General features: G+C 50.3%; 2 protein-coding genes across 2 annotated transcripts; both read left to right on the forward strand.

The window, feature by feature from the left end:
* The first annotated feature begins 681 nt into the window (after positions 1–681).
* On the forward strand, positions 682–2,185 carry LOC144127784 (uncharacterized). Its single transcript, XM_077660692.1, has 2 exons — positions 682–1,284; positions 1,643–2,185. Exons 1-2 carry the CDS (start codon positions 682–684, stop codon positions 2,183–2,185), a joined length of 1,146 nt encoding a protein of 381 aa, XP_077516818.1.
* Positions 1,744–25,221, forward strand: LOC144105444 (uncharacterized). The gene is made up of 2 exons (XM_077638567.1): positions 1,744–6,325; positions 24,096–25,221. The coding sequence occupies exons 1-2, from the start codon at positions 6,119–6,121 to the stop codon at positions 24,405–24,407; spliced, it is 519 nt and encodes a 172-aa protein (XP_077494693.1). The 5' UTR covers positions 1,744–6,118; the 3' UTR covers positions 24,408–25,221.
* The last annotated feature ends 332 nt before the right edge of the window (positions 25,222–25,553 follow it).

The following is a 25,553-nucleotide window of genomic DNA, read 5'->3' on the forward strand; positions in this document are numbered from 1 at the left end:
TCAGCTGACTGAAGTTCACCATTTTTCAACATTCAGTTCGCAGTATACACACTTATGGCTGTGTTAAAATATAGAAGGAAAGATAACTGTGCAAGTTAGTGGATATTCATAGCAGAATTTTGAAATGCAACATGCATGGTTAGAGAAAGATGACATTGGTACAAGTGCTTACTGCAAATAAATTTTATATTGAAAAGCATATAATCCTATAAGAGGAAAGAACTGCAACAAAAACATATTTCCAGAAACCGCAAGGAACTAAAAAAAACTAAATATGCACAGACCTCGTGGAATCTAGATAAGCATCGCAGTGGTGGCCTAGTCGTTCGAGCATCCGCCTGGCATGCGGTAGTTGCGAGGTTGGATTCCAAGTGCTGCCAGGTACCCACCAGTGAAAAAATATGTACGAGCTATCCCCTGCCTGGTACTCGGCTTATTTAGGGTGAAATGCTTGGGAAGTGGGTGTTTGACACCACCTTGAGTAGAAAAAACAACCTTGTGCAATGGCGCTCTTTGGCCACAGATGCCCTTGTGCCAGAAAAATGCATCATCACTATCGGTGACCGCTAAAACTGTACGGTGCACGCCAGCCAGTCTGGCAACGTGCTCGGGCACTTCCGGTGAGCGGGCAATAAACGGCAGTTGTTTCATGGCTACCGCACGTGTCGGTCTCTTGTATACATGGTGTCAGAAGTGACCAGTTCCCGCGCCAAAAAAAAAATGACGGAGCTTCCGCCCCCAGAGCCGTTACGTGTCGGGGCTAATGTGGCGGACAACTGGACTCGATTCAAGCAACGGGTAGAGCTCTACTTCATCGCCACTGAGTCAACAGAGCCAGGACGACAACGCAGCAACGCCCAGAAAGCCGCCATTTTGCTTCACCTCGCCGGTCAAGAGGCAATAGATGTTTACAACACCTTCGATCTTACCGCTGAAGACAAGGACTACGACAAGCTAGTGCAAGCTTTTGAAGCCTACTGCCTACCTCAGAGCAATGAGACGTTCGAGCGCTACGTGTTCCGGAACCGCACGCAAGCCGAAGGTGAGCCGTTCGAGCAATTATATCGAGACCTGCAACTGAAATCCAAGACCTGCAATTTTGACAACCTTCGGGAATCGATGCTGCGAGACCAAATAGTGTACGGCACATCTAGTAAGACGTTGAGGGAAAAGCTTCTAGCCAAAAAGGACTTGACACTCACCACAGCCGTCGAGTGGGCAAAGGCTGAGGAAATCACTGCCGCACAAAGCAAAGTGTGGAGTGAAGACAAAAGCGTCGACGCAGTGGGTGAAGAGAAAAACAAGCATCAGCAGCACAGGAACGACGCGCTGGGTTACGGCAAAGGGAGACACCAAGAAAAGAAATGCGGCTACTGCAACCGCTCGCATAGGCCTCGCGAGTGTCCAGCATATGGGAAAAAATGTGCTAGGTGCGGAAGGCAGAATCATTTCGCAGTTTGCTGCAAAGCAAGAGCAGCGGATGTTAACGAGGTTGCCGAGCGGCCGGACGACGACGACGACTTTACCGTGCTGCACGTATCTACAGCATGCAAGAAAGCGAGCGCTGCTGATGCGCTACTGGGAGGTAGCGACTCGTATTTCGGGACGGGAAGTGCGGCTGAAAGTCGACACCGGCGCGCAGGCCAACCTGCTGCCGCGCGGTCTGTTTGAAGCCCTGGGAACCAAGCAGCAGCCAGAGCCAGCCAGGGCTGTACTACGCAGCTACGGCGGGAATGAAATCGTGCACATGGGAAAGGTATGCCTCCCGGTTCGGATTGGCGCCGACACTCGACTAGTGGAATTCTTTGTTGTGAAGAAGGGCCGTCAAGCGATCTTGGGACTGCAGGCTTGTGAGCAGTTTGGTCTTGTCAACAGAATCAGAGCAGTAAAAAAAGATGAGGCTTTGTCCGAGTGCGTTCGCCGGCAGTATCCCAAGTTGTTCACGGGCATCGGAAAACTGAAGCGGGAATACAGCATGACTCTTCAAGATGGCGCCCGTCCAGTCGCCGAGCCAGCCCGGCGGGTACCTCACGCAATTCGATCGCGGCTGAAAGAGGAGCTTGATCGCCTGGAGGCTGCAGGAATCATTGCCAAGGTGCGAGAGCCATCTGACTGGGTAAGCCCACTTGTTATTGCTCGAAAGAAGAACGGCCAACTTCGCGTCTGCATGGACCCCAAAAAGTGAACGAGGCTTTGAAGAGGGAACACTTTCAGCTTCCGCGCAGGGAAGAGATCGAAAGTGAACTGGCAGGAGCGAAATATTTCAGCACGCTTGACGCCAATAGTGGATTCCACCAAATCCCGCTTGATGACATGTCCTCGAGAATTTGCACATTTAGCAGTCCATTTGGTCGTTACCGGTTCCTAAGGCTGCCCTTTGGTATTTCATCGGCTCCAGAGATATTTCAAAGGACAATGACAGAGATTTTCGACGGTCTACCAGGGGTACGCATCTACATCGATGACATTTTGGTTTGGGGTGCCTCATGGGAAGAGCACCAGGAGAGACTGTACAGAGCCTTGGAAACGGCCAGTGCTGCTGGCCTAACTCTTAATTGGGACAAATGTAGGTTCGGATTGAAACAGATCGACTTCCTTGGAGACAGAATAAGTGAACAAGGCATCAAACCAAACCCAGAACTGGTAGAGTGCCTAGCCCATTGCCAGAAGCCAGCTACGAAAAAGGAAGTCCAGAGGCTACTTGGAGCAGTCAACTATTTCAGCAAGTACTTGCCGAACTTAGCAAGTCAGACAGAATCACTTCGTGGTCTGTTGCGGGAGGACTCTGTCTTTGAATGGACTAGAGCGCACGACATCGAGTGGGCCCGTCTAAACGAAATTCTCACGCAAGCTCCTGTACTTGCTATATTTGATCCATCTTTACCTACAAAGCTGTCTACTGACGCATCCGCCTTTGCATTGGGTGCAGCCCTTTCCCAGCAGCATGGTAGCGACTGGCGGCCTGTAGGCTATGCGTCAAGGTTCCTGACAGAGACCGAGCGCAGATACGCACAGATTGAAAAGGAAGCCCTTGGAATAGTGTTTGGCTGTGAGAAGTTTAATGAGTTTGTCTTGGGCCGAAGAATCACTATAGAGACCGATCACAGTCCATTGATATCTATCTCGAAGAAAGGACTCGGAGACATCCCGCCTCGACTTCAAAGGCTCTTCCTGCGACTGCTGAAATACGACTACCTGTTGCAATTTGTCCCTGGGAAGAAACTGGTTATTGCTGACACTCTTTCCAGGATGCAAGGGAAACGCTTGTCAGATAACTTATCAGATGACTTGGAAATACACGCCATAAGTGTCTTGGAGGACCGGGTGAGCAAGAGAACAATGGACAAATTGAAAGATGCCACGGCTAGGGACCCGGAGCTGCAGCAAATCATGGCAAAACTGCAGGCGTCACAGTCTTTGAACGGGGAGTGGAAAACGCACACCAGTGAACTGTCAGTGGTTGAAGGTGTGTTGTTGAAAGGTACCAAAGTTGTCATTCCTTCCGAGCTTCGAAAGAAATGCTTTGTCGGTTGCATCGAGGGCATCTGGGCATAGCGAAATGCACATCACGAGCACGCAGCCTCATGTACTGGCCCAGGATGGCAGCTGAAATAAGAGAAATGGCTGAGCGGTGTCCGACCTGTCAGATACATGCTTACAAACAGCCTGCTGAACCTCTGCTGTTACGGGATACGCCCAGTTGCCCATGGTACAGGGTGGGAGCCGACTTATGCGAGCATGCTGGGAAGCATTACCTTGTTGTGTACGATGCCTACTCTAACTATCCGGAGGTGGAGGAGTTGAACGGCACCACTACTGAGGTCATAAACAAACTATCTCGGATATTTGCACGTTATGGCATCCCCCACGAGGTCTGCACTGATGGAGGTCCCCAATTCACAGCCAAGGAATTTAAGGACTTTGCAGTGATGTTTGACTTTGAACACATCATTTCCAGCCCTTATTATCCGAAATCGAATGGACTCGCGGAGAAAGGCGTACAAATAATCAAGAGGCTACTCAAGAAGGCAGGATCATCAAAGGAGGAGTTTTGGCTTGGCCTCCTCAACTATCGTGCGTCTCCGCTGGAAGACGGTGTCTCACCATCCAAGTATCTCATGGGGCGCGACAGCAGAACGCCGCTCCCGGACCCCTGCTCGGATTCAACTCAGCAGCTCTCAAAACCTCGAAAACATAAGCAGGATACGAACAAAGGACAGCAGCTCCCGCCATTACAGCCTGGAGACAGCGTTCGGATTAGGTCTGGAAGCAAGTGGGGCACAAAAGCTATAGTTTTAGATCTTGTGGCCCCCCGATCATAAAGAGTAATAACAGAGGATGGAAGCGAATTTAGAAGGAACCGTCAAGACTTGCGAAAAACGAGAGAGATTTGCAAACCAACATCACAACAGCTTCATCCTACAGGACGCAGCGCTGGAGACGTGGAAAGTCACCCAGTGTTGCAGAGAGCGACAAGACCCCAACAGGCCCTCATGTGTGTTGACACTCCGTTATCCAGTGCAAGATCAACAGCCCCAGCAAGGGAGCTGTGTACACCACCTAGACTACTAAGACCGCCTACAGCATCCTCGCCAGCAGCAGAAGAAAGGGGTTCCGCGGAGTTCGTTCCTCTCACACCCCCTAGACCAGCTGGAGCGTTGGGGGCAACCGAACCAAGCGTGTCGCCCAAGCAACAAACAGGAGAGCGGCCAGCGGTGCAACCTCAAGGGGGAGCAGCAGAGACTGCTACAGAACACACTACATCCTCTGGACCGACTAGAGTGGTTGGTGCAGAACTAAGACGGTCCTCAAGACTCAGAAGGCCTCCCCGCCGGTTGGCCCGCCAGGATTAAGGCGGCCCGTCCTGCATATCACCCGCTCCCTATTGTGAAGGACTTACTCTGTAGTCACCTTCTCAATGTTTAAAGAAAAGAGGATGTATCGGTGACCGCTAAAACTGTACGGTGCACGCCAGCCAGTCTGGCAACGTGCTCGGGCACTTCCGGTGAGCGGGCAATTAACGGCAGTTGTTTCATGGCAACCGCACGTGTCGGTCTCTTGTATACAGTGTCGACCATTGCGTTAGCTCTCTGGGGTGAAAATGACAGCAGCATATTTTCACGAGCACTTTGCAGACTTATCTGCCGACATCCATGCCGATTTGTTGCTGGCTGGCGCCGTTAAAACCACAGAAGACGGAACCGTCGCTACAGGCAGAGAGGGGCCGCGCCAGAGAGAAAGCGGCTTTGTGGAAAGCCACGCTCGTCAGGAGCGTATGGTAATTTGCACACAAGAATGGGATGGGGACAGGGTGGCGCTTCTCGACAGTGGCTCCTGCGGAGGCGTGGGCAGTATCGAGGCATGGCAGCCAGCCATCTGGCGGTGTCGCTGACAGTAGTCTGCCTGCCGGCATTTGCATGCCTGCAAGATGCTGTACCGCGGCAATTTGCATGCCTGCTAGATGCTGCACCACGGAAATTTGCATACCTGCAAGATGCTGCACCGCGGCAGACAACAACGCGGCGAAAGGAAATGCTTTGCAAACAATGCTTGCAATCGGGAAAGGCACGAAAGTGGTCAGTCACCACAAAGTGCGTGCTTTGGCTGGTGCGTTGGTGCCAGAAAATTTGCCCAGCCGGAGAGCAGGCCAAACAGTGTCTACGAACGTTGTTTGTTCCTAGTGCTGGTTCCCGAAAGCTGTCATACTGAGGCAATACTACAGCAGCCTGTCTTGTTTCTCTGCTGCTTGTGTAGTGTGACATGTTAGGGAATGAGTTGGTTCAGAAACTTGCTAATGGCTCGCTGGCGAAAGTGTTTTGCCGATGTCACTTTTGTGTTTCCGCAGTGTGACACAGGCTTAATGAGCTGTCATTTTCTTTGTGGGTGTGTCTTACTCTCTATTGACGCCCGTTTTGTGCACTCCCAAGGTAGTGCTCTATGACCAAGCTGCCATTGTGCCATTAGAATCAAATCGTCATTCCAGAGAGGTGGCAGTAATGTGTCAGCATTGGAAGGCCTGCATTCACCCTCTGTCGGCTTGCCTGCATTGGTCCCTTCTTTGCATGCTGTCTTTGTGCAGGTGGTGGAATCGTGCCAGCGGCAGCCCTTCGCCGATCCCATGGAGGATTATGGTCCGGAGCTCCCCCACTTCGAGGATATCTACCAGATGCTACAGGATGTCATGGAGAACAAGATGCCAGCTGCCTTGGGTCCCTGCGAGCAGTTTGTGGTGCGCCGCCTGCTCGGCACCCTCACCACCGTTGTGGCCTCGCTCAATTTAAAGGAGGAAAGTGAGGTTCTGAAGCAGCAACTAGCCTTGGCAGCCGTGAGTCTCTGCACATTTCTATAGGAGTGGTCGAGTTGCAGTTAGTTCTGGCTAGATTTTTCTTTTTTTTTGTGAAAATAAAAAAAATTGTTTTTTTTTGTGAAAAAAAATTCATTCCCTTCAGGGCCCTTTGTTGACCTAAAGTGCGGTGCGGCAAAAGCCTTTATCGCGGTGTTGCTGCTTGTGTCACTGATGTGTAGTTAAGGTGTTAAGTACACAGTTTTTACTACATATGCGATTGCAGGAAGTAGCGTAATCGATAGCACGCTCGGCTGCGGAACAGAAGGATGGTGGGTCAAATCCCGTCGTGTGCAAGGATCTTTTTCTTATGGAGTTGATGTCATTTGATTGATGGCTATAGTGTGATAGATTTCGCAAAGGGACAGATGGACGGAACGAAGCATTAAGCCGATGCCAACGCATTCGCTCATTGGTCTTCTGTCGCTGTGTAGCTGGGGGAGTAGTGTGCTTGCGTTTGCCCGCATTCTGGGACTCCATTGACGCGAGCGTCTAGGAGGGATGTTGCGCGGCACCCCGGTCGACAGCTGCAAGGCGTCTGGCGTGGGCGCACCGTGTGCGCAGGTGGCGCCACCTTGCGCATGCGCAGTGAACTACCAATGGTGCAAGAGCGTGACATCAGACTGACAGGCTGATGGCCGCGAGTATAAGCCATTATGAGCATGAGCGAGTATGAGCATGGTCCCTCTTGTTTTGGCTTCTCGCCACCATGCCATCGCTTCCAGCCGCGTTTCTGCTCGCTCTAGCGGTGGTGCTCTCCATTGGTGGCCCCCCTGATTCACCAAGAGGTGCTTTTTTTATTTAATCCACAGAACGTAGGAAGCCCCAGTTTTCATGGACGAGACAGCAAAGGTGAAATTGAGGTCTTTAAGATATTTTTTTCCCTACAAAATAATCTGGTTGTGCAGAATTGTCAATAGAGTTACCAAAGGGTAATCCTTCAGTCTAGTTTGACTTATTGTTTCCTTTTAGTGCCCCTTTAATGTGACCTCATTGTCATGCAAAATTTGTAAGCCTCGGTGTCTTGCGTTTCTTGGATGCAGCTACCGTTTTTACACGATTGTAGGTAGACCTATATTTAAAATTATGAAAATCCTAAGTGGGGTGGGTGGGGGGTGGGGGTGGTTGATTTACTTTAGAAGCAAAAGCATGCCACCATAAATAAAGGCGAGACAAACGAGGTATCAGGGATGCTTCAGCAGGGCTGCACTTTTGCTGCGGGCCTCTCTCTCCCTCTCCCCGCGTATGGTGGCCGATTTTTTTGCTGTTGATATGTGGCAAGTTGGCATCCCCCTAGGTGCATCGTCCCTCTTGTTTTGGCTTCTCGCCACCGTGCCATCGTTCGACTTACATTTGTTTTCCGGGTCAGATAAGCGTCCGCCTCTCGTTCATGGCTGCATTCAATATGGATGTTATTCTTTGCGCGTAAGAAATGAACAACTCCACGCCAGGCCGCAAGTTCGACGTCTCTGAACGGATGATAGAGGTGTGGCGTCTACAGGGAGGCGAAATTTTCAGCTGTTCCACGTGCTTTCATGGTGCAGATGTTTGCGAAGTGCAGGATTTCGCTGGAGCATGACATTAGAACGATCTGCTGTGGGACCGCAGCAGCAATCACGATATGTGGACGAGTAGTCCAGTGACATTTTCGGTTTGGAATGTGTCCATGGGCACGCCTGGATAGGGCAGCTGATAGCGGTTAACGATAAGCGGTGGCAGCCGCATAATGCTATTGCGTTCTACTGTTAAGGACGGAGCTTAAGTGACCACCAAGTCATTTTTCTGATATGAGATATGGGTTGTGGACTTACGTTTGATTCGACTTAAAATTGTGTAAAAGCAGTAAAAGATCGTTAATGCACTATTTTTATTCGAACTGATGCCCAGGTCTTGGCATAGTCCTGTGTATTTCAGTGGGGGAGAACTTCCGATAATTCTAACGAGTCTGCATCCGCAGCGGTTACCGTATTTACACAACTGTAAGTCGACCTTTTTTTTTGAAATTTGAGATTCCGAAGTGTGTGTGTGGGGGGGGGGGCGACTTACAATCTAAACGAAACCTGCAAATGCTAATAAAAGCAAGAAAAACGGTTATCATGGATGCTACTGCGAGGTTACAAGTTTTTGTTTGCTCTACGGCTCCAAGCGTAGCATTCAGGTATTCCGCGGGCTTTTCGGCAAGGATTTTTCATTTTTTACTTTTACTACGCACACCATTACCCACCGCAGTTGTTCAGGGGTTAGGGCGCTCGGCTACTGATCAGGGTACCCTGTTTAGAACCTGGCCGCGGCGGCAGCGTTTTGATGGAGGCGAAACGCGAAGGCGGGTCCCCAGGTGGTCAGAATAATTCCGGAGCCCTCCACTACGGTACCTCTTGATTCCTTTCTTCTTTCAGTCTCTCCTTTATTCCTTCCCTTATGGCTGGGTGGGTTTCCGCGGAGATTTGAGACAGATACTGCGCCATTTCCTTTAATAATAATAATTGGTTTTGGGGGGAAAGGAAATGGCGCAGTATCTGTTTCATATATTGTTGGACACCTGAACCACGCCGTAAGGGAAGGGATAAAGGAGGGAGTGAAAGAAGAAAGGAAGAAGAGGTGCCGTAGTGGAGGGCTCCGGAATAATTTCGACCACCTGGGGATCTTTAACGTGCACTGACATCGCACAGCACACGAGCGCCTTAGCGTTTTTCCTCCATAAAAACGCAGCCGCCGCGGCCCAAAAACCAATTTCATGTCATCTCATTCGCAGGAGTAAGGATAGTTAAGCAAGGGTCGCTGTTCGAATCGCGGAGTCTGCGCCAGCACCCGGGAGTGTCGCTAGCTGATGGAAGAGCTGCTATTTCAGTTGGTTGTGTAATATGGCGGCATAACGGCGGCGGTTCTGGGGAATGCCAATGTTTGCTGGAAGAGCTAACGCCCCGACACTGATCACTTTTTGTTTGGTGGTGCTTGGAGTTTGTGCATTTGACTCGACTGCCGGCCATGTGCTTTGCCATGAACTCGACCTGTTCGAAAAGCATTCAGCGCTCAGTCAGTGCAAGGTTCAACAGGGAGGCCATCATTTGCTCCGAAGAAACCAACAACTGCGTGCCGGGCCGGAAGTTCGACTTTTCTGAACGGTTGGTGTGGGAGTGGCGGAAGCAGGGAGACAGAATTTTGGACTGTGACTCCAAGCGAAGAGGTTTCCGCGGGCCGAAGTCCGGACGCTTTCTGGAGCTGGAGGTCAAGCTTGCAGCGTGTGTTACCTAAATAAGTGATCGGCAGCTTCTAGTGAGATTCGAAATAATCATGCAACAAGCCCGGTTCTTCGCTGCTGAAGCTGGGATATCCCGAAAAGACTTCAAATGTAGCAGGGTTTGGGCTTCGAAATTTATGAAGAGGGCTGGCTTCCCTCTTCCTCGGCGTACTAGTGTATGCCAGAAGCTGCTTGCTGCTTACGAGGAGAAAGTTCTCGCCTTCCATAGGCACTACCTCAAGCTACGCGACTCGCGGCGATACCTGCTCGGCCAAATCGGCAATGCGGACCGGTCTCCCGTTTACTTCGACATGACGAGCAAGACAACAGTGAGCGTGAGAAGAGCTCACGAAGTTAAGCTTTTCTCGAGACGAAATGAGAAACTTCGGTTCACTGTTATGCTATCATGCTAGGCAGATGGCACAAAGCTCCGACCGTACATAGTCTTCAAAAGAAAAGCTATGCGAAAGGAAATGTTCCCGATAGGTGTGATTGTGCGAATGAATGAAAAAGGCTTTATGACGGACGACTTATACCCCTGCCACACGGCAAATCTAATGTCATTCCCATCGAATGATATTTGTTCGACTTAATGTCATTTATTCTGCGTGCTGCTACACGGCAAAAAGTAATGCCATTTGCAAACGATGGCGATTGCGATGGAGAAAAAGTGCAGCATAAAAACATTTCGATCTATGCTTCAATATGTTTCGAAAAGTATTGTTTTGCGAATGGAAACCGATTTCAAAATTTTAATCCTCGTTTCAATAACGCGTTGATCACTGCTATCCACCAGGAGTCCAAGCCAAGCCAAAGTTCAGCCAGCGGCGACAGACAAATGGCGGACGTCACTACGTCGCTTTGTGCAATGGATTCGCGGCAGCGGAATGCGATCGCTGCGAGTCTATGCTTGCGAGCACAAAGACGCAGCAGGCTGGCCCTGTACAAAGGCAGATTAGCGGATCCAGCAAGAATAAATAACAAACAACTCCGAGCGCACAACTACCGCAGCAATTGACACAGCCAGCACTCCGGACTCTGGCAACACAACGCACGCGACTGCCGCTGGCTCATGGGCTGGCTACGGTTGGCTTTGGGCCACGCTACACAAAAAAGCCAAAAAACATGCCTGCTCGTCCATTCCGGTTGGCTGGTAGCTAGAGTGAGTTTTATTTTTTCTGGTGCTATTCGGTATTATTATATAAATAAATGAACGACCACAGAATTATACGGGTGTTGAAATATTATAATGCTTGTGTCACGTTTGAAATTTATGTTCGGTGCATATTCTCACCAAGTCTCTGGTGTCGAGGGAACACATTAGCTCGGAGTTTGCTGGCGAATGAGTTCCCCAAACTCATTCGATTCCTAATGTCGTTTTCATCGAATGTCATTATATTTTCTCGTGTGGCAGCAAACTAATGTCGTTTTGAACGAATGTCATTCGATGGAAATGACATTAAATTTGCCGTGTGGCAGGGGTATTAGTTATTGATTGGTACCGTCAGGTGTGGCTTTTGAGGCCAGAGGCATCCCTCATAGATTGCAATCCGAACCTTTGTGCTGGACTCATTTCGCGGCCACCTCACCGCGAAAGTGAAGGCAGAGCTCCGAAAAGAACATACAGATATGCTGGTGATTCCCGGCGGTCTGACTGGGCAGCTGCAGCCGCTAGACGTTGGCATTAACAAGCGATTCAAGGGCTTGCTCCGGCGTGAGTATAACGAGTGGCTGGTGGCGGAAGGGTGGGGATTTACGCCAACGGCGCGCGTGAAGAGAGCCTCCCTGGTGGCTGTGTGCGGGCGGGTGATTTCCACTTGTGCGGCCGTACCACGCAATGTCGTGATGCAGTCATTTAGGAAGTGCGGGCTTTCCATGGAGAACGATGTGCTGGGGGACCGCAGCGGCGACGAAGACAGCAGTACTACTGAAGATGACTTAAGTGAGGATGAATAGCCTATCCATGCAATAGATTTTCTTGTTTGAGTACTTCCACCGGAGTTTTTGTCTTCGGACATGCAATGGGTCGATTACATTCGCGTCAACATTTTTTTTTCCGACATGCGATTTGGGGGGATCGACTTACATACGAGTCGACTTACAATCGTATAAATACAGTAATTTGAGCTAAGAGTCCTTGGCTGACATTGCTCCTCGTTGGTAAAAGTCTGCCCATAGTGAGTACAACACACTGCAAATTTACTAGAGCTGTGAAACAATGGAAAAGAGAAAAGGCAAGTGCACGAGACTGGTGGAACCCGTGCTCTGGTGCATGCCGTAGCAGGTTTTTGTTGCCTGAACACTCGCCCGTGCAGTCCACGGCACTGCTGATGCTTTGGCGCTAGCCGTTCAGGTTTGCTTTGTGCTGCGGTCGCTGAGCCGCGTTCGTGTGGCGTACACAACACAGTTCGGCAGCTGGAGGTGCAAACGCCATCCGGTTTCTAACGAATTGATGGTCGAGAAGGTCATGGTGTCTTTAGCACTGCCAAATTTGAAAATCCGAGGACTAGAAGGTTCAAGTACCTTCCATTGGATTACCGTATTTACGCGCATAATTTGTGCACTCTTTATTCAGAAATTAGGGCTCGATAAAGGGGGTGTGCAAATTACGCGGGAATTTTGCGAGCGCGACTTAAAAAACTCCACAAAGGTCATAACGTGCAATAACGTGCAATATTGTCACGAGGTGGTGACGGGAACTCCGCCGGGGTCACGTAGCACCGACTGGGGTCCGGTCTTGAAGAAGGCACAGAGCAGCTCGTAAGAGAATACTTTAATATGCTGGCTTACGCCCACTAAGAACAGCTCTGAAAACTCAGCGGCGGCGATAGCAGCGAACGTGCTCAGCGGTCGTCGACTAACAGAATGCCCGCCGCTCTTAGCCGCGCTCGATTTTAAAGGCGGCAAGGAAAGTTCCAGAACATAGTAGGCACACTTGCGCGAGGCTAGGAAAAATCGAGATAACTCTGGTCGCGTCTCGCGTCCCAAAACAGTGATAATGCGGTGTGCCTGCTGCGATAAGAAGATCAGACAAAAAGCAAGCTTCGCGGCATTACTCCCCCCTTAAAGAAGCATCGACCCGATGCTTAAAAACAGGGATAACGGACATAAAGATGCAGAGCATACAAAATAAATACTCATAATGTAAACACAAAGAGTCATTAGCGCGAATAGTAAGGCTTTTGACGGGCGACGTGGACAACTGAGCGTGTGCGGCGTCTCTGGGATGCTGTAACTCCGTCAGGGACGACTTCATAGTCCAGATTACCCAGTCTGCGAAGAATCCTGTACGGGCCGAAATAGCGGCGCAGAAGTTTTTCACTCAGTCCGCGGCGGCGAATCGGCGTCCAAACCCAAACTCTATCGCCTGGCTTGTATTGCACTGCGCGTCTTCGAAGATTGTAGCGTCGGGCGTCGGTGCGCTGCTGGTCTTGTATTCTCTCACGGGCAAGTCGTCGAGCTTGTTCTGCGCGCTGCAGGTAGGCGGCGACGTCGAGGTTACTTTCGTCGGTAACGTCGGGCAGCATGGCGTCGAGTGTGGTCGTGGCCTCCCTCCCGTGGACGAGACTAAATGGTGTCATTTGGGTGGTCTCTTGCACAGCGGTGTTGTAGGCGAACACCACATAGGGAAGAATGACGTCCCATGCCTTGTGTTCTGCGTCTATGTACATAGAAAGCATATCGGCGATGGTCTTGTTGAGGCGTTCTGTAAGCCCGTTTGTCTGCGGATGGTACGCAGTTGTTCTCCGGTGACTTGTATGGCTGTGCTGCAGAATGGCCTGGGTTAGCTCCGCCGTGATCGCTGTCCCCCTGTCTGTTATCAGTAAGCCTGTTATACTCAGTGGCACAGGTAGGGGCATATTGGTTTACATTCTTTTTCTGGCTGCCCCAACATACTTTTTCTCTGTTATCAGTATTTTGGGGGCACCGTGTCGTAAAAGAATGGATTCGACGAAGAATTTGGCGACTTCTGCTGCTGTGCCGTTCGGGAGGGCCTTTGCTTCGGCGTACCTGGTGAGATAATCGGTCGCCACAATAATCCACTTGTTGCCCGTCGTTGATGTTGGGAAGGGGCCAAGTAGGTCCATACCGACCTCCTGGAAAGGTCTTGATGGCGGTCGAATCGGCTGCAGGAACCCTGCTGGTCTTTTCGGTGGCGTTTTCCGGCGTTGGCATTCACGACAACTCTTAACGTAGTGCGCGACATGGGAGGATAGGCGAGGCCAGTAATATCTCTCTTGGATTCGGCGGAGGGTGCGAGTAAACCCGAGGTGGCCAGCCATTGGTTCGTCATGCGAAGCCTGCAGAATTTCCTCCCGAAGGCTCTTCGGGACGACGAGAAGGTAGGCGGCCTTGTTCGGTGAGAAATTCTTCTTCACGACGATTCCCTGTTGCAGACAGTAGGACGATAGTCCACGCCTGAAGAGGGCAGGAGGTGAAGGAGACTTCCCCTCAAGATACTCGTGCAGGCGCTGTAGGTCAGGATCAGATTGCTGCGGTCGTGCGAAGTCGCTGAAACTTAGCAGTCCAAGGAAAGCGTCGTCGTCATCGTCTTTTGGCGGCGTGTCGACAGGGGCTCGTGACAGGCAGTCAGCGTTGGAGTGCTTTCGCCCAGACTTGTAGACCACCGTGACGTCGAATTCTTGGAGGCGCAAGCTCCATCGAGCGAGACGGCCAGAGGGGTCCTTCAAGTTAGCCAGCCAGCACAATGCATGGTGGTCGCTCACAACCTTGAACGGGCGTCCATACAAGTAGGGACGGAACTTCGATGTAACCCAGACGATCGCAAGGCACTCCTTTTCAGTGGTCGAATAGTTCGCTTCTGCTTTCGACAATGAACGACTTGCATATGCTATTACTTTTTCGACTCCTGCGTTTTTCTGGACGAGCACGGCGCCTAGACCAAAGCTGCTTGCGTCGGTATGGATTTCTGTCTCGGCGTTTTCGTCAAAGTGGCCTAGCACCGGTGGAGACTGCAGGAGACGCTGAAGTTCGTTGAAGGCTTCCGCTTGTGCCGAATTCCATGTGAATGGTACGTCTGCCTTGGAGAGCTTGGTCAGAGGTTCCGCGACGCGCGAAAAATTCCTCACAAAGCGTCTGTAATAAGCACACAATCCCAGAAATCTGCGGACCGCCTTCTTGTCATGAGGCTGCGGGAAATTGGCAATGGCGGCTGTCTTCTGCGGGTCGGGGCGCACGCCGTCCTTGCTGATGATGTGGCCGAGAAACAATAGTTCATGGTAGGCAAACCGGCACTTTTCAGGCTTCAGGGTAAGTCCGGATAACTTGATTGCGTCGAGTACTGCCGTCAGCCTCCGGAGGTGTTCCTCGAAGCTCGCTGCGAAGACTACAACGTCGTCTAGATAGACGAGACAGGTTTGCCACTTGAGGCCTGCCAACACTGTGTCCATTACCCTTTGGAAAGTTGCGGGTGCGGTGCAAAGCCCAAATGGCATGACTTTGAACTCGTACAGTCCGTCCGGTGTGATGAAGGCAGTCTTTTCCCGGTCTCTTTCGTCGACTTCAATCTGCCAATATCCACTCTTGAGATCCATCGACGAGAAATACTTGGCGTGGCAGAGCCTGTCCAGAGTGTCGTCGATCCTCGGGAGGGGGTAGACGTCTTTTTTCGTAATCTTGTTCAGTCGCCGATAATCGACGCAGAATCGAAGAGCACCGTCTTTCTTTCTCACTAGAACGACCGGTGCCGCCCATGGGCTCTTCGAAGGTTGGATGACGTCGTCGCGAAGCATTTCCTCTACTTGGTCCCGGATGGCCTGTCGTTCTCGCGGCGACACACGGTAAGGGCTTTGGCGGAGAGGTCTGGTGTGTTCGTCGGTTATAATTCGATGTTTGCCTATCGTCGTTTGTCGCACCTTTGATGACGAGGCGAAACATTCGCTGTAACTTTGAAGAAGAAGGGTGATTTTCTCTTGTCGGTCCCGGGGTAATGCTGGGTTGATGGCGAACGTGGGAGCATGGTCTTGCTTTAGGCTGTCATTTGCAGGTTCGTCGGAGATGATGAAGGCGTCCAGTAAATCAGTTGCTTCGTCCAAGAACGCAACTGTAGTGCCTCTGTTGAGGTGTCGGTATTCTTCCTGAAGTTCGTGACCAGTACTTCGGCTTTTCCATGCCGCAAATGAGCGATGCCTCTTGCGACGCCAAGTCGTCTGTCTAAGAGCAACTGCGTGTTTCCCTCGATGATGCCTTCTGCGTCTTCGAAATTTCTTGCACAGACGGGGACGATGACGCTGGACCGGGGTGGTATGGTTAGTTCTTCATCGAGAACACTGAGGGCCTTTGACTGCTCTGGGGTCGTTTTCGGAGGTAAAGCTTCGTCCGTCGAAAGCGTGATGGACTTGGACTTGAGGTCGATGACTGCGCGGTGCTGTGTCAAGAAGTCCATCCCCAGAATGACGTCACGGGAACATTTCTGAAGTACGACGAATACTGTCGGATATGTGTGTCCGTTGACAGTCAGTCTCGCAGTGCACCTTCCTGATGGCGTGATGAGGTGTCCGCCTGCTGTGCGTATCTGCGGGCCATCCCAAGTCGTCGTCACTTTCTTGATCCGGTCGGCGAAGGAACCACTCAGCACGGAATAGTCAGCTCCCGTGTCGATTAGAGCAGTAACGTTTCGGCCGTCGACAGTCACCTCTAGATCGGAAGTCCTTGCTCTTGCGTTGCACGTAACTTTCGGCGTCGGGTCACGGCTTGGTCGATGATTGCGACTGCGGCTGCAGGGGCTTGTCGATGTCGGTGGCCTGGGGGTCTCTAAGCTGCGTCGTGTCGTCGCCGGTGCGGCGTCGCCGTGAGTTCTCGTCGTTGGAGGGTCTTCGTTTTTTTGCCGGGAAGCAACCTGACCTCCTAAGGTTGCTGTTTTCAGTTTCCCCTACGGGGGCTGGGGGACCTTCCTCGCACAGCCGCTGCGTAGCTGTGGCAGGGCGACATGAAGCGCGAGGCTCGCGGCGAGGGTGAGCGGGAAAATCGGCTCGACACGTATTCGTCGCGGCGCAGGTAGTCCTCGATTTCTTGTGGATGTTGGCCGAAGCATGGTGGTGGTGCGTCAACGGCGAATTCGCGAAGACCGATGCGTCGGAACGGGCAGTGACGCAGGACGTGACCGGCTTCACCGCAGTGGAAGCACAGCGGACGGTTGTCACGGGTTCTCCAGGTGTCGCATTTCCTTGGGCCCGAACGTTGTTCGTAGGTCGGGTGGGCGGGGCCCGGAGGGCGGCGGTCCAGCACTGCTGGCTCACGTCGAATAGGGCTTGGGGTGGCACGTCGAGGCGCGGGCTTGCGTACTGCAGCGACGTAACTCATGGCTGGAGCTTGAGGTTCAGTCGTCGCAGAAGGGGAGCCAAGCGCATGCCGCACTTCTTCACGGACGACTTCCGTCAGGCTCGCTACTTGAGGTTGTGAAGACGATGGCAGCAGCCGGCGTAGTTCTTCGCGGGCGATTTCACGGATGATCTCCCGCAAGTCGCTGGTTGTAGTCGTCGTGTCCGGAAAGCTGGAGCAGACCTGCGGTGGTCGGTTGTACTGCCTTGTGCGGGCGTCCAGGGTCTTCTCAATCACTGACGCTTCTTCGGCGAATTCGGCGACCGTGTTGGGCGGATTTCGTACGAGGCCAGCGAAAAGAGACTCCTTTACGCCCCGCATTAGATATCCGGTTTTCTTCTCCTCCGTCATATTCGGGTCAGCTCGGCGGAAAAGACGCTGCATTTCTTCGACGTACATGCTGACAGTTTCGTTTGGGTGCTGCATCCGTGAGTCCAGCAGCATCTGCGCCTTTTCCTTCCGGAGAATGTTGGTAAACGCCTTCACGACTTCAGACTTGAATAATTTCCAGGTCTTCAAGGTAGTCTCGTGGTTTTCGTACCACGTTCTTGCAGGACCGTCAAGGGAAAAGAAAACATAGCGGAGCGTCATGTCTTCTTCCCACCTGTTAAATGTAGCCACGCGCTCAAAGTTGTCTATCCAATCTTCCGGGTCGTCGCCAGGGTAGCCGTGGAAGGTTGGACGCACCCGTGGCTGGTGGAGCATGACAGGGGTGGACGTCGCTGGCTCGGTCATGGTGGGCGCTGGAGCTTGTTGTCGTTGTCGAGTAGGATCCGGTAGTAATCCGTGCTGAGCTTGCAGGCCTTGAAGACGGCGGCTGTGTCGTACCTCGGGATCTTCTTGCCTCTCGTTCTCTACGGTGGATCTTCCAGGTTGGGTTGGGTGCATGTACCCCGCACCTCCACCAGATGTCACGAGGTGGTGACGGGAACTCCGCCGGGGTCACGTAGCACCGACTGGGATCCGGTCTTGAGGAAGGCACAGAGCAGCTCGTAAGAGAATACTTTAATAGGCTGGCTTACGCCCACTAAGAACAGCTCTGAAAACTCAGCGGCGGCGATAGCAGCGAACGTGCTCGGCGGTCGTCGACTAACAGAATGCCCGCCGCTCTTAGCCGTGCTCAATTTTAAAGGCGGCAAGGAAAGTTCCAGAACATAGTAGGCACACTTGCGCGAGGCTAGGAAAAATCGAGATAACTCTGGTCGCGTCTCGCGTCCCAGAAAATGATAATGCGGCGTGCCTGCCGCGATAAGAAGATCAGACAAAAAAAGCAAGCTTCGCGGCAATATATAGTGTATGTTGCTGCGTATACGTCAGCACCAGTGCCTGATCCCCACGCTGGCCGCCCCCCGAAAAAAAGTTCACTCTAAATGAAAAGCCGCGCACCCCCCCCCCCCCCCCATCCCCCTCCCTTTTGCGGGATGGCATGAAAGTGCATGCATGAAGCTGAATAAAACGCTAAAACAGCGTCATCGCTTGAGGCCCAGCTAATTGTTCGGTAGTTCCAGATTCCGTAAGCTTGCTTACGCAACTTCGTCCTGGATAGCAAGCGCGAATCAATTAATCAATTATCACACCACACAATTCTTTAACTGTACCGCGTGAGCGTCGACCAAACTGCTTGTCGGCGCCTTATCACGGCACGGAGCTGCAAAGCCAGCGAGAATAGCCACATGCGCACAACTTTGCCGACACAATGACTGTCGTCTATGGGCAAACTTGTGCGCACGCGGTTATTCTCGCTGGCTTCGCCGCTCCGCGCCGTGATAAGGCGCTGACAAGCAGTTTGAAACTTGCCGTATAGTTGTGATATCCCATCGCAAGACACGACCGAACAACCAAACACAAGCCGTCAGAGCCACCAAGAAAAGCGTAGCCGGCAGTCGAGTCACATGCATCAGCCAAACAGCGGTGTTGGCTCTTCTACCAGCTGCTTATCCTCCCCGGAAACGCTGCTGGCCGTTCCGAGTGGCGATGCCGCTGGTGCCGCCGCGATTGTAACAGCGGCCTCTGACACCACCATGAACGCCCAGTACACAAAAGATTAAAAAAGCCTTCCGAACAACACACGCGGAATAGCCGAATGCTACTGGGTAGAGCCATAGGGTTGAGCCCGCATGCATGATTGTGGCCTAGCGCAGCGCGGTGCATAAAATATGCGAGTGAAAAATGTTTTTCGTAAACCCGGGTGATAAGTTAAGGGTGCGCAAATTATGCGATGGTGCAAATTATGCTCGTAAATACGGTATCATGTGTGGTTATACTGATCTGACCAACTCTTCCACCTTGGTCCATCCAGTAATCCCCAACTAATCCACTTTAATCCACGCATTAATCCCTAACAATCCACATGAATTCATTTCAATAACCCCCACAAACATGCATTAATTATTCCACCACTAATTCCTACTAATGCACATCAATCCACCCACTAATCCATGCCAATCCATTTTCTGGGGTGGGCCTACTTCGAAGATTTAGGAGGATGTTTGGAACATTTGGCAGTGGACAAACTTCCAAAAGCTATCGCATTCTCTTCTTTAAGAGAGGCTAAAGGCACCAAGTTTTTGATCTCTCGTTTTTCCGAGAAGGAACATTAAAGTCTGGGAGTATTTTTACGTCATTGAGAGTCTAAAAAGTTACAATTTGGAGCACTTGTCTGATTTGAATGACATTTTCAATATTGATTTATTAATATATTATAATACTATAGAATGCACTTGCGCAAACTTTTGTAATTTTCATACAGTTAGAAAAGGAGTTATAAGTTTCGGAAGTGATCTCTCCTAACGAAGAAAAGCATAAAATACCAGATTTTTCTTATTATTTTCTAATACATGCCTAGAAAACATTCTCTTAGTATTATACTGCGAAATAAACCACTTTGCGGCACGTAAATACAAAATTTATCCTCATGAAGGGCGTACTTTGGTCTTGTGTGACGGATGACATTTTTCAAAAGAAAGTAGCCCGAAGTGGCATAAAAAAAGAACCAATAGTTGAATTACTCAGTTTGGCGCAGAACATGCACAAAAATAATGTGTTTGTTATCCACTATCAGAACGGTACTAGTTTCCCCAAATGGGTGGTTTAATGCTAAAATGCAAAATGTGAAAACCGAATGTTTATGGACGCTTCAATTTTGTGTATATACATACATCTATACATTCCAAAAGTGAGCCGACGTGGTGGCTGAGTGGTTATGGCGCTCGGCCACCGGCCCGAAAGACGCGGATTTGATCCCGGCCGTGGCGGTCGAATTTCGATGGAGGCGAAATTCTGGAGGCCCGTGTACTGTGCGACTTCAGTGTGCGTAAAAGAACCCCAGGTGGTCGAAATTTTCGGAGACCACTACGGCATCTCTCATTGCCTGAGTTGCTTTGGGACGTTAAACCCCTATCAACCGAACCAACCAACATTCCAAAATTGCTTCAAAAGCAGTTCAGTGATAAGGAAGTGGTAAAGAGGGATTAAGAGTCTTCTCTTCTCGGCGCCTCTTCGTGTGGCAACACTCCTGTTGTGCTACCGTGTTGTTGTTGTCTCACCACCATTGTCCAGGATCTGTTTGGGTGTTTATAAGTGTTAGAGGGTGTGCACTGTTTCACATGGTGGTGGCGGCCATTTCTGAGTGCGGGGTGCGTGTTGACCCAGAGGTTCCCTGCCAAGTTGTTGCTGATTATATAAGAGGGTCGAGGCTTTTGCTGGTGTTTCTTCACCGAAAGTGCTAGGGCTGTTTTAAGACTGATTTCCACTTTTCCATTTCTTCTTGCGTTATTCCTTTCCCTTTGAAGCCTAGCTATGGCATTCACATACCTTCCAAGCCTTTGGAGCCTCAGTCTTTCAGGTTTCACTGTGGACAATTTCTGACCACGAAAACTGTGACGCCTTTCTAGAGAACCTGTGCACTGAGTGCTAGCGTTCTAAAACGGCAAACACTGCTGCCGTTGCCGCGGACTGCGCTTGTTGCAACAAAGTTCCCACCGCAGTTAAATCAAGCCCAAACACTTGTTTCTGCTTTGGAACAGTTACGAATCGGCATTTAAAGTCAAGTTTTCGAATATTTCTTTTTCCGCTGGAGTTACATTTGCAATGGTTAGTATGCAGTTTCATTAGAGGTAATGAAACAATAAGGGCAGGTTAGCTGCTGTCATGCAGCCAGTGCCTCTGCATTTCGGTCCCTAACCAATTGGCACAGACTGTATTTTTAAGTGGCTGTCAAACATTCAACGATGCTGGTGTAGTTAGTTAGCTGTAGAGTGTCCCATGTACAGTTATAGATATAAAAAAAAGTTACTCCACCAACACTGCCTCAGTATTCGATATAAGATCGGTAGCTACGGGAGCTTCAAGTGTTTGCATCGGTGTGCTCAGCAAATGTGGAAAAGACCAAATCCAAACATCCGTGGATGTTTCTTTTCCGGAAACATCTCTTCTAAGACGCAAGCAGCGCCACTTACCTCTTGGATTTTGCACTACTATTGCGATTGACAGCAATCTTCGCCATTGCCGGTATATTTCCTCGTTGTATTGGTTAATTTTACATACGTGTGCATCACGACACAAATCGTTTGACACCATCCGGAACACCCTGCGACAAATGGTTCGGTCGTAATGGCCGTCTGAAGGTCCTCGGAATGCACGTTTGGGGGCGGAAAGGTTGCAGTTGTGAATCTCGCACCTATTATGGGTTTCATCTCAACTAGTAATTTTATCCTCGGGAACATGCCAAGCCATTTGACACCACTTCAAACAGGTGTCCCCCAAGTTTTATGCAAATGGCGTTCCCGTTGGGGGAGGGGTTGTTCCCAATTCAAAGGCCGCTATACTGACACGTATATGACTGATCGAAAGTATAGGTATGAGTTGAGGCGCTATGTGCCCAGTGTTGTTATGTGATGTAGTGTGGTCATGTGGAGACTGTTAACTGGACCTTCATTGCAGACAGATGTGTTGTTGACAAACGTAAGTAGCAAGAGGTAACGCTCTTCAGAAAAAAAATTGTGTTCTTCTTACGCACATTTGTGAAGAAAATGCCATATGGCCCAGCAAATTTTGGAAGTAGGCCCACCCCAGAGAACGGATTAAGGTGGATTAGTGGGTGCGTTAAAGTAGGTTAGTGGATGGATTAAGGTTAACATTGGGTTAGATTAGTAAAATCTTATATGATAAATCCAATGGAAGGTACTAGTAAAAGCTCGTTAATTCGAAACTTCACGGGACCGGGAAAAAAGTTCGAATTATCCGATGTTCGAATTATCGAATGGCCTCGAAAAAACTGACAAGAACCGTTTGCATTACGGCATATGTACCGTATTTACTCGGTAACGAACCCAGTCAACCCAGTCGCATAAGGAACCCACCCGCACCCGATTTTTGCCTAAAAATGTGAACGAACAAAAAGCGTCAGTCGTTAATGCTTCTCTCCGTTTCGCACCCTCACGGTCCACAACGCATTTCTTGGCAGTGCGCCAAAAAACTGCGCAGCGACCTTTTGACGTTAGCTCTATCATAGGGGGGGGGGGGGAGCGAACTTGGCAGAGTGCCAGCGCTTGTCCGGTTGCGCAAGCCTCGTTTTCGCTATGTTCGCCTTATCGTGCCATGGGTGATTGGGGCGGACGCCGTCTGCTGCCACTCAATCATTGGAACGCGCGATAGCAGCAAGCGCCTTAAGCAGCGAACGATGCCAAAAGCCGGCGTCGTGATCGCGGCTGACCGCGTGGTTCCGCTGGCGACTGATGGGTGGAAGGATGGACGACACTCGCAAAGGAAAAAAAGAGTTTTTCGCATGTAATTTGTAGCGCCCGTCTGAAGTCATAGCCTTTCATGGGCATTGGCTAGCGCCGCGCCGACAGTACTTATCCGTATTTCCGAATTAACAGGGCTCGAATTAACAAGTATTTACCGTATTTACTCGCGTAATGGACCCACTTTTTTCCCAGAAAAGTTGACATCAGTTTGGGGGGTGGGTTCATTACACGGGAAAAAAAGTTTCCAACAGATTTTTTTGGAAGGGTCGAGATTTCATATATCTCCGTCCGTCCTTCCGTCATCAACAAACGCACGCGGTCAGACGTGTTCGTGCCGCTAGTGTTTAGCATCGTTCAGTTTGACGAGATCCGGCAATTTTGTGCTAGCCGGCGGCGAGATAACGCTAACGTGCTGAACACCGGCCCTGAAGGTGAGGCGCGCGTTTCTTACTGCGAGGTTAAAAACAGGACAGTGACGAGTGTGTAATGCGAATATTTAAGCTTTATCTTAGAGTGCACAACGTCTTGGCGCTCTGCCAAGTCCACCGACCGCGTCGCGCTACCCTTCCCCCATCTCCCCCCCACCCCTCTGCAGGAGCTCTCCTCAAATTATATAAAAAAACAAATGATGTTATCGGCGGCGGCACAGCTTTGCGCGCTGGCAAGATCCGCGCTCGGTTCATTAAGCTAGTAAATACGATAGTTTCGAGTTTTGGAGGCTGCACGGAAAGAGGGTAGGCAGCCGCCACCGCGGTCGCCAACCCGTGCCCCCTCCTACACCGCCGCCCGCCGCGCAGGTGACGACGCCATTTAGGCTTAACCCACTCTTCCACCGTTTTACCTGGCTCCATCTTCTGTCCCCGTTTAGCACGTGCGCAGCCTCTAAGTACGCGCAGGCGATTTTTTTTGGCCACGTGCTGTGTGCCAAGCCGCCGAGACGGGGCGGCGCGTAGTTCGAACTATCCGAATTATCCGTAGCGGAACCGACTCGCTTTCGAATTAACGGGCTTTTTTTTATACACAGATCTGTACGGAGCTTGGGCGGACCTAGTAGATTACTTCGAATTATCCGAAAGTTCGAATTATTGAGGTTCGAAACAACGTGCTTTCACTGCATTCTGGTCCTCAGATTTTCAAAATTGGCAGTGTTGATGATGTAGAGACCCTTTCGACCAAACGGACAATTTTGTTAGGGAGGAACCAGGCGTTTCTTGTAAGAAGACAACCGAAATGCTATTGCATTAATTATGGGCACTGTACTCATCCTCAGTGGAGAAGCTCAGCTCTCCAGTGGGGCTGTACTTTGCTGACATGTGATATTAAGCTTTTGAAGAACAGGAAGAAGCCACATGGAACAGTGTGTTGAAAAGGAACAAACTTGACAAATATACCCTCCCCCATTTTCCTTTCTCTCTTGGTGATTCAGGCGCAGCCTCTGATGACCACAGCAAAGGATACGGAGACACCCACATCAGAGACCGGCGAAAAGACTACGATGAATTTTCCCTCCATGAGCGTGCGTAAGGAAAACCTGAAAAACTCGTGGAACCCGCTGCGGCTGCCAGCTGAAATTATTCAAGAGCCGTGGCCCATCATCAATGAACTTATGTCGAGGAACGTGTTCAGATCTGAGCGCGCCACAGGCCAGGGAGAGTCGGCACCACTGTCCCCTGCACGGGCGGGCGGATCTCGCCGGGAGCCCCAGCCACTGGAAACATTCAATGCATGGAAGCACTGAGCCCTAAGCTGAGGGCATTTTGAAGGAATATTTGTTTGGTGTAATAAACTCGGAGATGAGCTATTTTGTGAAAATTTGATTGCTTTTGAACAGCTGGTGTCTCAGCTGTGCCCCAGGTCATTAGGGTTCGTTATCATACAACATGCATCTGGCATAGTCTAGTCATCTACTGTTTCCATGGGTTGCACTGCAAATCATGTGATGAATGTCTGAACCTGCTTCATGTAATCTGTACTTCTAGCACACCATTGTCTTATTGTGCATGTTCGGTTTTGTTGTTTGAACTTGAAATCACGCATAGACCACTAGGGATAAATTAGTTTGACATCTTTATGAACTCTAAGAATTTCATAACTGACTTCAGCTGTATATTGATCGTGCTGTGTTGTGTCTAGCAATACTACCGTCGCAGTCATCAGCCGAAGGACCTCATCAAGTGATCAAACGTGTGTCCCTCACGAGCTCTGGTCACCAGATAGCAGCTTCTTCTAAATTATAATGATCTGTGATATTGTGTTATGTATGTTATCTGTTGCACATATTGTGGAGAAATGGGTGCTAAAAATGTCCTGCACACTGAACAAAATGTGCTATACACATCAGTGTCATTCTTGCACATAATGGTTTCATGTTTCGGAGCAGTGCAACGCAGAAGTATTTCTACAGGACTTGGTGCACTGCTCAAGTTGTGATTGCAAGGCAGCCTATATTTCAATGTCTTGACAGTGCAGTGCTTGCTTCTTATTTTTTTTATTGGAAATGTGTCAGGAATGGCTGTCCAAAAACAGTGCTATTGGGTATAGCCACATGTTAACTAGTACCCAACAGGAAGCGTGCTGCAAAAAAAATGTGAAGGCCATTTCATTATGATTTAGCATACCCTTGTAGTTCGGGAATAAAAACTCTCACTCTAATTGCCTCCTGTCATTTCCAGTACTGTTACTGATTTGGATGAAAGAATCAAATGTAGTAGGACAACTTCATTAATTCGGAAGTCCTTATAATTCTGACTACCGGGGTTGTCGCGGTCAACACCCGTGTAAATAGTATATGGCTTCTGACGCTCCTTAATTAGGGACATTGGTTAGGTCGTGCGGGTTGAGTACGTTTTGGTGCGGCCAGCGCCCATGCAAGTATATGGCTTTT

The sequence above is a fragment of the Amblyomma americanum genome, chromosome 1, assembly GCF_052857255.1.
Source record: "Amblyomma americanum isolate KBUSLIRL-KWMA chromosome 1, ASM5285725v1, whole genome shotgun sequence".
Lineage (NCBI taxonomy): Eukaryota > Metazoa > Arthropoda > Arachnida > Ixodida > Ixodidae > Amblyomma > Amblyomma americanum.